Genomic DNA, 16,249 nt, shown 5'->3' with positions numbered 1-16,249 from the left:
ACAAAATCTCGCCTAAAGGTGGTACACGTGAATCATCTGTGGCAGTACCAAGTACCAAGACAGTACAGCTGGGACGTCTCCGAGGAGTTGTGCCCTTCTGCAGCTGAGGATGTTGAATAGGACCAATGAGTTGAAGTACAAGAGGATGGTGACAGTTTCCTGAGGGAAGAAGTCAGCAAGAAAACCAAGACATTCCAGGAGGAGTGGACTGTGTGGCGGAGCAGGGACGTGGTCAGAAGTGGCAGAGGAGAACACCTGGTAATTTAAAGGATTACTTTGTCTATAATTAACTGTTAAGTTTGGATTAAGGATTGTGTTTGTATACGTTGGGTGGTTTTGTCAGGACGACAAAGGACTAGGGAGGGGGTATTGTTGAGAAGCGTAATTTGCTAGTTAGGAATTACCTGTAGGTTTTCAGTGCTTCTCGTATTTTCCCCATTACAGTAGGTGTCAGGATGTCCAGTTAGCCTGCTCATTGTGAGTGGAGGTATTTTGTAAGTTGTACATTGATTTTTTGTGCTCATTATCTCTATAATATTTTATTTATGTGACTGTTAAATTATGTAATTTTATCTCAGTTTGTTTGCTAAATAATTTAAAGTGTTATGCTATCTATCTATCTATCTATATACCTAGGCTGCTTCCCCAAAAGGAAAGGGAGGTAGCTGAGGCAGGACAACTCACTCCCAATTTACTCATCCACTCAAACACATGCATTCGCATCTAGCCCCGAAGGGGAGAAGGGACAGATCCTCACCACACAAAGGTCAACTGTGCAGTGCAGTCAGTGACATCCGCAGCAGGACCCGACAGCAGAGCTGGTTTACTTCTGCCACATCATAATAGACCCATCCCCTTATCCGCACTTGACTGATCAGCTGATCAGACCAAATGTGGGAGAATATCCCATCAGGGCTGCGTCATCATATATTCATTCACAATTTCTCTCCATTTATATCTGTCACGCACAGGCACTCTTCCTTGCTCAACAGACATCCATCTTGCATTCAACGCTCTCTTCACACTGTCCATCTATCCTATTCGTGGTCTTCCTCTCAGCCTTACACCTCTCACATCAGATCTAGTTATCTTTTTTACCAATCGCTTATTATCCATTCTCACCATGTGCCCAAACCATCGTAACACCCTCTGCTCAACTCGATCAGCCATCTCCCTAACAACTCCAGTTCTCCTTCGCACTTCATCATTTCTCACTTGATCCATATGCGTCACTCCACACATACTCCTCAGACACCTCATCTCCATTACATTCAAATTTTTCCTCTCTATTACACCCATATTCCATGTTTCAGCCCCATATAATGCAGTCGGTACCACAACACTCTCATACAGCCTTCTCTTTACATGCATTCTAAGCGAATGACATCTAAACACTTTTTTCATTCCTCCCAGCACCTTTCCTACTTCATTCATTCTAAACTTCACTTCTGCATCTATTCTTCCATCCACAGCAATATGTGACCTAAATACTTAAAACACTCTACCTCCTCAAGTAACTCACCACTCAAAACTATATTCATCCCCCTAACATCTACCGACCTTGTACACTTCATCACTTTACTCTTTTTCTCATTTACTTTCAATTTCCTCCTTTCACACACCCTTCCAAACTCCTCTACCAACTGTCTCAATCTCTCCTCTGAATCTGCCACCACTGCAGTATTATCTGCAAACAGCAGCTACTTCAGATTCCACTCTCTACCATTAACATTAACAGACCTCCACCTAAAACTCTTGCATTCACCTCCCTTACAACACCATCCATATAAATATTTAACAACCAATGCGACATCACACATACCTGTCTCACCCCCACTCTCAGTGGAAACCAATCACTCACAGCATTTCCCACAATTGCACACGCTCTACTACTTACGTAAAAACTTTTCACCCCTTTTAGTAACCTACCATCAAGTCTACACAATCTTAAAAAGGCCCACAAAGCCTCCCTGTCAGTTCTGTCATACGCTTTCTCTAAATCCATGAATGCCCCAAACACATCTTTGCCTTTCGCTAAATACTTTTCACACACTTGTCTCACAGCAAACACCTGGTCCACACAGCCCCTCCCTCTCCTAAAGCCACACTACTCATCACCAATCACTTCCTCTATACCCTCTCTAACTCTCATAATTAACACTTTACCATACACCTTACCTACAACGCTCAACAGACTTATACCCCTAAAGCTAGTACATTCATACTTATCACCCTTGCCTTTGTACAACAGGACCACACAAGCACTTGCCCAGTCAACTGGCACCATACCTTTCACAAAGCACTCATTCAACAATCTTACTAACCAGTCAACAATAGTCACTCAACCACCTTTCAGGCATTCCACAGCACACCCATCCATACCTGCAGCTTTCCCCTTTTTCATCTCCTTTAATGCCTCCTGCACTTCCTCCTTCGTGATCAAAGAATCATTCAACTCTCCCAACATATTTATTCCTTGCACCCTTCCATCCACCACAATCTCAGCCTCCCTTTCCTCCTCCACTATTTAACAATCTTTCAAAATACTCTGCCCATCTCTTCCCTACTGCATCCATCTCAATTAACATCTTTCCATCCTCTGCTTTTACTCGTTCTTCCTTCCCAGACTCTCCCTTTCGCACCCTTTTCACTTCCTTCCAAAACATTTTCTTATTCTGTTGAAAATTCTGAGTCAACTGCCTACCCCACCTCTCATCTGCTGCCACTTTAGCATCATGCACAGCCCTTCTTGCCCTATTCCTCTTTTCCTTATACCTCTCATTGACACATCCTTCCTCTGCAGCCACACTTCATATGCACGTCTCTTCTCAGCCACAGCCATACTTACTTCCTCGCACCACCATTCACTTCCTTTTCTTACACCACCACCCACTCGTCTCACACCACACACCTCTTCAGCATGCCTCACCACAGCACTCTTAAACAACTGCCATTTCTCCTCCACTCTGCCATTTTCCGGATCTTTCACTGCATTCCACTCATCTTTTAATTTCTCCTGATACTCTATCATTTTCTCTCTTTTATCCAACTCACTCACTTTCAAATCCTCCCTGCCACACCTGACGCTCCTAGCTCTCACCCATCTCTTACCTACTCTTAACTTTCCCTCCACCAGGTAATGGTCAGACATACCTCCACCATCCCCTCTCAGAACTCTCACATCCAACAATCTTCCTATTACATTCCTAGACACAACCACATAGTCCATCAGTGCTCTATCAACAACCCTTCCACCCTCCTGTCTCACCCATGTATACTCATAAATATCTTTCTTCTCAAACAAGGTATTTCCAATCACCATCTCTCGCTCAACACACATCCCTATCATTGGCTCCCCATTTTCATTTCTTCCAGGCACACCATGCATACCAACGACACCGTCAGGACCTGGTGCGGTGGCATCTTCGTCGTGGGTCTACCCCCCAGAGGGTGTCGAAGAGAAGAGGAGGACAGCATGGGGGCCAAACCACCGCAAACCCCTCCTCGGCCCCTCACGTGGCTCGAGTTCCTGGGAGTGGCTTCAGTCGCCAGCCCTCTTAAGCTACCAGAAGAGGCTGGATGACTCTGTCACTGATGCCTGTCCAGGATGCAACACAGCATCCCTTACTATTAAGCACATTATGAAGGACTGCATTGCACACAATCACCTACGCCAACAACACAACATACACTCTTTGAGAGCTCTGTGGGAAAGCCAGGTCTCGGCCATGGCCTTCCTAAGGGACTCGGGGCTGTTCGGCCAGACTGCCTAGGAAACAACTACTACTTCTACTACGACACCGTCAATTGTTACATTTCCCACTCTAGCATTCAGATCTACCATCATTACCACTTTCACATTCGCTTCAAAACTCTGCAGACGCTCAGAAACATCATGCCAGAAAGACTTCCTCTCTTCTTCATCCCTTTCACTACCATGCCCATATGCACTCACAAACACCCACAACTCACGTTCAAATTTCGCTTTCACCCATATCAGTCTCGATGACACCTCCTTCCATTCAATCACACACTGCTGTACTTCCGGACTCACTAACAAGGCCACACCTTCTCTTGCCCTTCCTCTATCAACACCTGACAATCTTCCAGTCACACTTCCAAACATAGACTCACCCTTCCCTTTCATCTTCGTTTCACTCAAAGCTAACACATCCAACTTTCTTCTCACAAACATTCTCCCAATCTCTTCGTTTTTAGGCTGAATCGTACTACATCCACGCACATTCATAAACCCAATCTTCAGGGTACGGGGATAACTCCATCTCCCATCCCTTTCTCTGGCCTGTCTCTTTTTAGGAACTAAAAAAAACAGGGGAGCGGGTCCCTAGTCCCCTCACCCCGTCCCTTTTAGTCGCCTTTTACGACACGCGGAATATGGTGGCAGTATTCTTCCTAACACAACCTGGCCGCAGATTAGCAGTACTACCCCATAGTGCGGCCAGTTTGGTTCCCCCCCGCCACAGGGGGGGGGGGAACACAATTATGCAGTGCAAGAAAACTCTGGATATTTTGGATGTCTGTGAGTTGGTTATTGTTGTAATGTTGCACCCTGGAGAATGCAAGAGAACTCAGGAGAAGTAGATCACTCTAGAGTATAGGAAGTTTATATAAAGATGGGGATGATACTAGAGCAGTTTCAGTCAGTTTTCAGGTCAGTTTCAGTTCAGTTCAATATCAGTGCAGTGTAATTTTGAAACAGTCAAGTGTAGTTAGCAAGCATTAAGCGCAGTGGCATTGAGTGAAGATTGTATAGCTCCGGTACTTTTGAAAACAGTGAAGTTGGCAGTCATTAAGTGAAACTATCTGGAAAATAAAGACGGTGAACTTAAGAGTTTAGTGTTAATTTCCTACACCTCAGCTGATCTCGTTGATGCACACCAAAAGGCTGACCATAGGAAGAACAACTCATTGAGCAACGTCCTTCCTATACCGAACTATTGTTGTTGGAGCATGTGGCAGTGTTGGACGGGGACGTAACAATTCACTTAGTTTTATCTTTCCCTTTTTCCTGTTTAGGGCTCCTGCTAACCCCATTTATTAATGGAAAATATGATGAGTACGATAACAGTAATGATGGTGACGTGATGAAAACGACTAGGAAGATGATGACGGTAACGATGGCTATTTCGATTTCTCAGGATCCAAGGAGATGATAATGTTTCCGTCACTATTTTGGACACGTTTGATGATCTACGATATTGTGATGATGAGGTTAATGACGACAGTGATGATGGAAATGAAAATAAAAAGTATAGGACAATTTTGACACCATTGTTTATTTTCTAGGGTCGCAGGAAACCATCATGTTCCTGGCACTGTTGGGGAAGTTGATGGTATCAGCTGGATTCGCCCTGGCTTACCTGATCACTGCCGAGGTGTACCCCACTCTGCATCGCTCCCTCAGCATCAGTGTGGCTTACATTCCTAGTGCTGTTGGGGCCAGTGCTGCCACATACACCAATGATTTACTGGTGGGTTCCATTGTGTGATTAATGATAGGTCATCTGGTTTAAATCCCTGACATGACTTATTGTGTCTGTGTGAGGTTGTGTGTGTGTGTGTGTGTGTGTGTGTGTGTGTGTGTGTGTAACTTCCAGACTGATTCATTTTAAGGAAGATATTTCAAAATGGATGGGTTAGGTCTAGCCTTCGTTTACCAGTAATATTGGATTAAATTTATTGCCATTTGATAAAGCATTGTTGGACTATGTCGTTGTGTCTAGAAACGTAATAGGAAGATTGTTGGATGTGAGAGTTCTGAGAGGGGAGGGTGGAGGTATGTCTGACCACTACCTGGTGGAGGGAAAGTTAAGAGTAGGTAAGAGATGAGTGAGAGCTAGGAGGGTCAGGTGTGGCAGGGAGGATTTGAAAGTGAATCGGTTGGATAAAAGAGAAAAAATGATAGAGTATCAGGAGAAATTGAAAGATGAGTGGAACGCAGTGAAAGATCTGGAAAATAGCAGTGTGGAGGAGGAATGGCAGTTGTTTAAAAGTGCTGTGGTGGGGCATGCAGAAAAGGTGTGTGGTGTGAGGCGAGTGGGTGGTGGTGTAAGAAAAGGAAGTGAATGGTGGTGTGAGGAAGTAAGTATGGCTGTGGCTGAGAAGAGACGTGCATATGAAGTGTGGCTGCCGAGGAAGGATGCGGTGTCATATGAGAGGTATAAGGAAAAGAGGAACAGGGCGAGAAGGACTGTGCGTGATGCTTAAGTGGCAGCAGATGAGAGGTGGGGTAGGCAGCTGACTGAGAATTTTCAACAGAATAAGAAAATGTTCTGGAAGGAGGTGAAAACGGTGCAAAAGGGAGAGTCTGGGAAGGAAGAGCGAGTAAAAGCAGAGGATGGAAGGATGTTAGCTGAGATGGATGCAATAGGGAAGAGATGGGCAGAGTATTTTGAAAGATTGTTAAATGCAGAGGAGGAAAGGGTGGCTGAGATTGTGGCGGATGGAATGTTGCTAGGAATAAATATGTTGGGAGAGTTGAATGATTCTTTGATCACGAAGGAGGAAGTGGAGAAGGCAGTAAAGGAGATGAAAACAGGGAAAGCTGTAGGTATAGATGGGTGTGCTGTGGAATGCCTGAAGGGTGGTGGAGTGACTATTGTTGACTGGTTAGTAAGATTGTTGAATGTGTGCTTTGTGAAAGGTATGGTGCTAATTGACTGGGCAAGTGCTTGTGTGGTCCCGTTGTATAAAGGCAAGGGTGATAAGTATGAATATACTAGCTTTAGGGGTATAAGTCTGTTGAGTGTTGTAGGTAAGGTGTATGGTAGAGTGTTAATTATGAGAGTTAGAGAGGGTACAGAGGGAGTGATTGGTGATGAGTAGTGTGGTTTTCGGAGAGGGAGGGGATGCGTGGATCATGTGTTCGCTGTGAGACAGGTGTGTGAAAAGTATTTAGCGAAAGGCAAGGATGTGTTTTGGGCATTCATGGATTTAGAGAAAGGATATGATAGAATTGATAGGGAGGCTTTGTGGACTGTTTTAAGATTGTATGGACTTGATGGTAGGTTGCTAAAAGGGGTGAAAAGTTTTCATGTAAATAGAAGAGCGTGTGTAAGAGTGGGAAATGCTGTGAGTGATTGGTTTCCCGTGAGAGTGGGGCTGCGACAGGGATGTGTGATGTCGCCTTGGTTGTTTAATATTTATATGGATGGTGTTGTAAGGGAGGTGAATGCAAGAGTTTTAGGTGGAGGTCTGATTCTGGTGAATGTTGATGGTGGAGAATGGAATCTGAAGCAGCTGCTGTTTGCAGATGATACTGCACTGGTGGCTGATTCAGAAGAGAGATTGAGACAGTTGGAAGAGGAGTTTGGAAGGGTGTGTGATAGGAGGAAATTGAAAGTAAATGAGAATAAGAGTAAAATGATGAAGTGTACGAGGTTGGTAGATAGCAGGACGATGAATATAGTTCTGAATGGTGAGTTGCTTGAGTAGGTAGAGTGTTTTAAATATTTAGGGTCACATATTGCTGTGGATGGAAGAATAGATGCAGGAGTGAAGTTTAGAATGAATGAAGTAGGTAAGATGCTGGGAGGAATGAAAAAAGTGTTTAGATGTCGTTCACTTAGAATGGATGTAAAGAGAAGACTGTATTAGGGTGTTGTGATACCGACTGCGTTATATGGGACTGAAACATGGAATATGGGTGTAGCAGAGAGGAAAAGTTTGAAAGTAATGGAGATGAGATGTCCGAGGAGTATGTGTGGAGTGACGTGTATGGATCGAGTGCAAAATGATGAAGTGCGAAGGAAAACTGGAGTTGTTCGGGAGACAGCTAGTAGGTTAGGTTAGGTTAGGTTGAGCAGAGGGTGTTGCGATGGTTTGGGCATATGGAGAGAATTGGTAATGAGCGATTGGTGAAAAAGATAGCTAGATCTGATGTGAGAGGTGTAAGGCTGAGAGGGAGACCATGAATAGGATTAATGGACAGTGTGAAGAGAGCGCTGGATGCGAGAGGGATGTCTGTTGAGCAAGGAAGAGTGCCTGTGCGTGACAGAAACAAATGGAGAGAAATTGTGAATGAATAAATGATGACGCAGCCCTGAGGGGATATTTTCCCTCATTTGGTCTGATCAGCTAGTCAAGTCAGGTGCAGGTAAGGGGATGGGTCTATTATGATGTGGCAGGGGTAAACCAGCTCTGCTGTCGGACCCTGCTGCGGATGTCACTGACTGTACTACGCAGTTGACCCTTGTGCGGTGTGGTGCAGTGAGGATCTGTCCCTTCTCCCCTTTGGGACTAAGATGGGAATGAATGTGTTTAAATGGATGAGTAAATGGGGAGTGTGTCGTCCTGTCTCGGCTACCTCCCTTTCCTGGGGGGAAGCAGCCTAGGTATATAGATAGATAGACCATTTGATAATTTTCATATCTATCGTGTGTTTCTTCCCCTATGGAGTCTTTGCATAAACAGTTGGTTTCCTCCCATATACCAAGACTCTTCTTGATTGCTTACAGACTTCCTCCAGTGCTTAATATTGTTCGATGATCGCTGCATTGCTTTCAGATATCTTCAACTTTCTTCTCGTTCTTGGTCTGATTTGGTTCAGCTGGTTTAGCATGGTCTTATCCTGGCAGTTTTGTTCTGTCAGTTCTTTATAGTTTTTTGCGTATTGACTGAAAGTTCGCTTTTGGTGTTTATGGTTTTCCTCTCTCGTAACATCTGTCCTCCCTCAGCCAACACTATACTTCATTTCACATGCATAAAAGCATAGCCACTACAATCATTCAGAACCTCTAGACCAACGTTTCTCATTCCCCGCTTACGGGACTCCTTACATCCTCGTGGCCCTCCTTCAGTTTTCTCTAGAGCCCCTAACAAATGATGATGAAAGAAAAACTGTTTTAGTACTCTCCATTTATTTTAATGTTTACAATTATCAATCAGAATGCATATTTTGTTACATATCAATGGGATGGATGACACTGCTTTCAGTCAGCCAGTCGACTGATTCGAGGATGAGTTACTGATAACGCACATCTCATAAATGGGTCCACACCCAACTGGTTTCGGGTTCTACTTTTTATGTTTAGAAGGGTGGTGAAACCAAATTCACATAAATGTGTTGTGGAAAATGGCAAGAGGACTTATAAGTGCGATTTCACAAACACATTCTGATTTACTACTTACACTAGCCTGCCATGGAACCCCTAAAATCCGGCCGTGGTACCCTTGGGGGCCATGGCTTCCAGTTTGAGAACCAGTGCTCTAGCCCAGCACAGCATCCCCTGTGAACCTCCACCAGACATCTATCCCTCTGAACCTATCTTACCCAGGGAGACATGAGTATATCTAGCGGGACAACAAGGTGGCCATTACGCTTCCCTAATGTACTATTGCGGACAGGAGTTCTTAACCACCCTCGTCCAGCCAACCTGTGTATGTGGCAGGGTCGCATTCACGAGCACAGAAGTTGCCTTCGATGCATTTCTGTCGAAAAATATTCCTTCAGCTTTGGGCTTGTACTAAAGGATAAAGCAATAGTTATATTTACTTTGAAGGTTTGACTCTGATAACACGAATATATCATACTGATTATTTAATAACTTGTTTCTCGTATAGAGCCAAGCAAGTGATAAATATGTATATTTGGTTCCACTCCACGACTTCCTGTAGGTCTGAACCAGCGAACATAGAGTGAACAAGTTCGAAGAATTCATTTGCTAACAGGAGAGAGAGAGAGAGAGAGAGAGAGAGAGAGAGAGAGAGAGAGAGAGAGAGAGAGAGAGCGTGTATGATGGGTGCCTGTGAATTTTGGAATAATGAGGTGGAGGCAGACTGGCGCAGGGAAATGCAAGGGATGAGAAACCTTGGATTCCTGTGATCCAATGAAAACAGGCCACAGTGTGATATATACTGTATATATATATATATATATATATATATTGTTACATAGCCTATGATTTCATCATCCTTTCTGTAATTCTAACGTACAGTGTGCTGCCTGTTTGATCACGAGCGTGTTCTACCTCACTCCCCCCCTTCTACCGTTATAGTAGAGTAAGTCGTTCTTTCTGTTGTTCAGAGCGGGATTGTCAACTCTTTGTCCCCATGGCTTCATTTGCGCGTCCTTCTTACAAGTTGTATCAAGCTCTGCCGGCCCCTATATAATGAGCTCAGTCTCTACATTAATGGCCACTTAGATCTACTCCTCATTTTGTTCACATCTCTGTCCTCCCCTGTACAGTTATTATTGTGAGTGCTCAGGAAGTCTCCAACCATCTAGCAGCTGTGTAATTTGAATATAAGTGTTATTGCATTTTGTTCTTGTACTGTATAGCATAAGTTGTTAATTTGTAGGCCTAGTGAGGTTTTTGTAATTCATGTAAGGTTCTTATTGTCAGGCATCATTAATAATATTTTGTATCTGTAATAATATATCTTGCATTCACTGAGTATTATCCTGCTTTCTCATTTCATCAGGGCTGACTTAGATAAATTTACTCTTGCTAATTTTGTGTTAATAGAGGCTATTGCAGTTAACCATATATTTAACCTGTTTTTTGCCATTACATTATCCTTATGAGTCCTGAATGTTTTGTTGTTAGTTTGAGCATTAAACTTTAACTTGTAATTTTACCTAACTTTTTGTTTTGAACCTGGAACTTTACGGGACAGTAGTGATTTTTAGTATTCTCACTTAAAGTGTACATTATCTTTGCTGTTCCGTAACAATATATATATATATATATATATATATATATATATATATATATATATATATATATATATATATATATATATATATATATATATATATATATATATATATATTTAGGATTGCTTTCGTTGGAATAATGAATTAGGAGATAAATGCTGTTGATTTAACAAAAAGCTGTGCTTAAGAAAGTAATTTGCCTCTCTGTCCAGAGAGAAACATCCAGTTAATGAGAAATATACTTATGAGTTCGCCAAAGATCTCCAGGTGCCAACCACCAGAGAGAGAAAAAAATGCGAACATAAGGCGTCTAACAGAAGTTACGCGGCCTGCCAAATTATTTGACAAAGTCAACTGGCGTTACCCAGAATAAAACCCATCTTTCATTTTGTCCGACGAGACGTTATCCTTGGATAAATAAACCCCTTCGTCATCAGCGAAAGGAAAAATTCCCTGTTTAGCTTGAGCACCATATTTACTCATATCGCATAAAATCATGTGTATGTAGCCGGAATGAAGCCCCTTATCTATGGCCTGGCAAACTCCCTGTAAAGAGTACCCGGTACTATTTTCTATCGACAGACTGAGTTAAGCGGTGAGACTCATCTTTCGTGTAACGAAATTTACCCCGCCTCTGTGTGTGTGTGTGTGTGTGTGTGTGTGTGTGTGTTGAATTAAGAGTCATCTGACTTGTAGAGCATGATATGCGGATTGGTAGGTTGGTAACGGGGTGGGTTGACTGGTTAGTGTAGGCTGCTTGTTTCACAGGCGGACTAGGTGGAGTGAGTGGGCGAGAGGGAGGGAAAGGGTTGTTGGGCTGGTTAAGTGGGGTGGAGTGGGGTTCGTGCATTGTTTACGTGAGGTGGGTGGTGGGGCTACCTGTAGGACAAGGCAAGAGACGGGTTTGTGTCGTCCTACTTTTGAGACATACTGTATTGAGTAAGGTTGTGGGTATGTGCGTTGATGGGTGGGTGTGTAGATGGATGAACGGAGTGTGGGAAAACAGGCCACTGGGATTAGGTGAATTGAGTTAATGTCCGAGTTGGGAAAATCGGTCCACAGGGGATATTATTCTGGAATCATGCTGAAGTAGGTATATATATCCAGTGAGTTTCAACAGGTCCATCGAGCAATACGTCTGTTGGTTAGGATGTCTGTGTTTGAACTGCACGCATCAGTGGGTGATATAACCACGTCGGATAACAGGTTCATGGGGAAAATAGGTTCATTGTGAAAAATACATCCATGGGTATACGACCATGTAGGAAACCTGCATTCATAAAGAGATTCAAGGTTGACGGAAAAATTGGTCCGTGGGGAGAAAATACATCAATGGGGAAAATTAGTTCGGGGAAAAATAGGTTACGTAGGGAAGTAGGCGTCTTAGAAAAAAAAAAAGTCATTAATGAAAATAGGTCCATAGGGGCATACACGTACTGTAAACACACATGGAAATATTTAAAATAAATGAGACCTAAAACATCCAACTTTTAACAGCGACCGTTGCCTGGAATTAGGCTTACCACTGCATAGTGCACACCTTGCACCAAACAACCATTAGCCAGACCCTATTACCACTTCGTCATCCAGTTATTATATTTCATAATTTACCTTCATTTAGCCATTTAAGCATAGAAAGCCAACCGAAACGAAAGGAAAAATTCCTGTTTAACTGTGTTGAGCACCTCATTTCTCCACCTCATTCCTCTAAAATTCACGGGCACCTGCTACTCTCTCTCTCTCTCTCTCTCTCTCTCTCTCTCTCTCTCTCTCTCTCTCTCTCTCTCCTGTTAATAAATGAATGCTTCGAACTTGTTCACTCTATATTCGCTGGTTCAGACCTACAGGAAGTCGTGGAGTGGAACCAAATATACATATTTATCACTTGCTTGGCTCTATACGAGAAACAAGTTATTAAATAATCAGTATGATATATTCGTGTTATCAGAGTCAAACCTTCAAAGTAAATATAACTATTGCTTTATCCTTTAGTACAAGCCCAAAGCTGAAGGAATATTTTTCGACAGAAATGCATCGAAGGCAACTTCTGTGCTCGTGAATGCGACCCTGCCACATACACAGGTTGGCTGGACGAGGGTGGTTAAGAACTCCTGTCCGCAATAGTACACCTAATTCAAAATACAGCTCGCAAACAATCCACTCTGTCCACATTGCAATGCATTCCCCTACACTGCAACACACTTACCTTGTGAGCAACATTATCACAACAAAGATAATTCTTTAACAAAACCTCAGAAAATAACCAGATCTCATTATGCTCAATTGAACTCACTTACTGCGGTCCACTGGGATCATATCCAGATGAACCTGGAGTTTCAACAACAACAACAATAAGAAACAAAACTTCATACTTCTTGAGCTGTTCAGTTTACTATATTTTCGTGCGTATTCATTCACATATGCACTACCTTCAGTAACTTCTGTCATTTCTTATGAACTGCAAATTGAACTCCATTGCCTTCTCTCGCAGGGATACACGGTTTGGCTGAATGTGTCAGTCCAGCCTGTCTCCCTTTCTTCTGAAACTAGGATTACTTGACTTCTCACCGCAATGTGGCTGCATCGTACATTTACTTTGTTCAGTGCAGTTACGTTCATGACTTTACCGGCATGTATTTTGTTAGTCAGGGTAAAATAAATGTATTTCTTTGTTCACCATTTGATCCTTTCCAAGTCCACTTCCTACTTTTCTCCTTCTGAACAAAGCAATTATTATCAAGCTTTTCATCTCATTTTCCAAATACCCATTTTCAAGAGTCCTATTGCAGTCTTACTCTTTCCTTTTTAGTCATGAAGTTTCCCATCGTAAACATAATGCTTATTGTGCTTTTTCATGGTTTCGTGTATATTTCCATAAATCTTTATGGTTTCCTGTAAGCCAAGAAATCATTTACAACGCTGGGTGGTAACCATATAACCAAACCATACGTGCTCCCTACGTGTCAAGTGGGTTGGTAGAGGGTTAGTACTCTTCCCTGTAAAACAAATAACTCTAGAGTCAAATGGCCACCCCGTACGGGATTATGGTGTCTGGCAATAGATAGATAGATAGATTTTCGATTTCTTCATCATGACAGACGGACAGCCAGCGTGGGGTATTGTTTTGGTTGACGTGTGTGTGTGTGTGTGTGTGTGTGTGTGTGTGTGTGTGTGTGTGTGTGTGTGTGTGTGTGTGTGTGTGTGTGTGTGTGTGTGTGTGTGTGCGCGCGCGCGCGTTAACTCATTGTTTTAATCATTTTTTGTCGAAATTTCTTAGAAGGATTGAAGTTCAGCAAAGAAGTTTTTGAGAACAAACGGTCAGAGGTTCAGGCCTACGTCATATTTTGACCCAGTGAGGTCAACGTAAACACTTTTATCCAATTAAGACGAAACAGGGTGGGCGGATTGAGGATAAGGTAGGAATGGAATCATTTTTAAATAATAAGTCAAAGGTCAGAGTCATCGGTAAAGGTCGTGTGTCTGTTTGAACAAAATAGCTAAAATAATTTTGATTTGATATGGACCAAACTTGAGGAAGGAGCTAAGGGTCAACAAAGGAAATCACCTATATTTTTCTGATATTAATATTAAAGGTAAAGGTTACATAAGAAGGGCACCGTGATCAGTTTTATGTAATAACTACCAAAGTTTATGAAAGTTCATGGCAGGATGAAAATGCAGGAATTAGATTTTGAAAACAATCATGTAATTAACGAGACCTCAGGAAAAAGTCAGATATCAAGATCAAATGGCATGGTCAGCTTTAATACCTTCTATCAGATTTAGACCAAACACTGCGGGAAGGTTCAGAAGAAAGCAATGGTGAGGGAATTTGATTTTGAGAAGAGACTTTATAGGTCAAAGGAACAGGTCAAGGTCAAATGTTCAAACCTATATGCAACAGCTTTGATCTTAACTAGACCAGACTTGGTAAATAGGCTGAGGGTTAGCTAGGGAGCTTTTTTTTTTTTTTTTTTTTTTTTTTTAAATAGTTGAAGATCAAGGGCACATGAAGAGGTCGTCATACTTTATTATTATTTTTTTTATATCCAGTTCGATCCAAAGTTGGTGGAATGATTAATAATGAGGCAAGAGTGCAGTGACTCAATTTAGAGCAATCAGTCAAAGGTCAGGGTAACAAGGCAACGTCAAATGTTTGGCCTCTGGACCAACTAATAGGCACTGGTGTTGTGCTCTCGAATTTCTGCTTCTTCTTCCTCTTCTTCTTCATTTTTATATTTAATTCGCCTGCACTTTCATTTACAAAAACAAATATCTGCAGTTTTACCACACAAGTTTTTCGTGCAAAAAATTCTGTTTCATGTTCCTGACTTAATTGTTTGCCTATAAAACATATTCTGTGTTGTTAAATCTCAATTTCTTCTAGGAATTCGTCAACAATTTATGCTTGTTTCCTTTTCACAATGTAGGGACTCAGGTCTTGGCTACCAGAAATCAGTACATTAAACAGCATATGACCACACTACTCCCCTTGATGTGTATACCTGTGTTTGAGCAGGTGTCACAGGCATGGTGGGCTCCGTCAGTGGTCTTTGGTGTTCTGGCCCTGACCATGGCCATTTTGACCCTGCTGCTGCCAGAGACCTACAAGGAGACGTTGCCCGATGCTGTACAGGACCTTCAGACACTTGGGATGCAACACAAGACAGCTCCACGCAACATCAACCACCCCGAAAGAACATAACCATTATACAATGACAGGCCTCTTACCTTTGCAATATTGCTTGGTGGCAGCAAAAATAAAAGTAAGAAAACTAGTATTTGTGCTGAAGGGGAAGAGACTTTAAATGAATCACAAAAGCCACTGACCCTTCATCAACTACCCTCAGTATGATGTGTGATAAAGAAGTTCCAATAATGGTAGACCAAGTGAGTTTTATTGAAAATTAGACACATACTTCAGTTAAGCCTGTTTGTTGAATTCCTCTCCTGTGTTTGATGAAAGCATTCCTGGAACTTTTCTTTCATGATGATCTCCAGGATGTCTGTTGTTTCCGATGAAATCTCTCTCTCTCTCTCTCTCTCTCTCTCTCTCTCTCTCTCTCTCTCTCTCTCTCTCTCTCTGTCCTAATTCTGGAGATTAGCTTCCTCTTCCTCTCTCTGCTCACATTTCCTGAACTTGAGTATCAACAGGTGTTGCTGGTACCTTAAGTAAGTTCCAAAGCTGAACAGTCTATGCTGAATAAAAAAAAAAAAAAAAAAAGGCTGTGGAGAAAAAAAATTATGCAGTGTTCAGCAAAGGGAAATACCCAGCTGACTAGGTAGAAGAGCCCATACATGTTCAGAACACGTCTAATGCAAGACCAGACAATACCGTGGAAGACAGGTCGAACAGAATTAATGATTTTTTATTTTTTTGGAGGGAGGGAGGGGTGCTGCAACCCATCAGTGTCAAGAACACCGCAATGCATACCATAATTTTCTAATAGTATTCATGTGTAAATCTTTGCTGCACCCACAGGGGTGGACTAATATAGTTCTCGTCTCTAACTGTGTAACTACCTCCCTCACTCACTCATGCACTCATTGACTTACTGTGCAGTCTTTACA

At 42.4% G+C, this 16,249-nt stretch overlaps 1 protein-coding gene across 1 annotated transcript; it reads left to right on the top strand.

Annotated features, from left to right (window-relative positions):
* Positions 1 to 4,503: 4,503 nt before the first annotated feature.
* Positions 4,504 to 15,383, top strand: LOC145401602 (solute carrier family 22 member 15-like). The gene is made up of 3 exons (XM_080273795.1): positions 4,504 to 4,540; positions 5,308 to 5,492; positions 15,198 to 15,383. Exons 1-3 carry the CDS (start codon positions 4,504 to 4,506, stop codon positions 15,381 to 15,383), a joined length of 408 nt encoding a protein of 135 aa, XP_080129921.1.
* Positions 15,384 to 16,249: the final 866 nt, after the last annotated feature.

This window comes from Coenobita brevimanus, chromosome 56 (genome assembly GCF_032717465.1).
Source record: "Coenobita brevimanus isolate Jiangsu-jjx chromosome 56, ASM3271746v2, whole genome shotgun sequence".
NCBI lineage: Eukaryota > Metazoa > Arthropoda > Malacostraca > Decapoda > Coenobitidae > Coenobita > Coenobita brevimanus.
This window is presented reverse-complemented; position numbering and strand designations above follow the sequence as displayed.

Coding starts and splice junctions, on each gene's coding strand:
- LOC145401602 (XM_080273795.1), top strand. CDS start 4,504: ATGCAGTGCAAGAAAACTCTGGATATTTTGGATGTCT. Junction 4,541..5,307: donor TCTGGATATTTTGGATGTCT/GTGAGTTGGTTA, acceptor TTTATTTTCTAG/GGTCGCAGGAAACCATCATG. Junction 5,493..15,197: donor CATACACCAATGATTTACTG/GTGGGTTCCATT, acceptor GTGTTTGAGCAG/GTGTCACAGGCATGGTGGGC.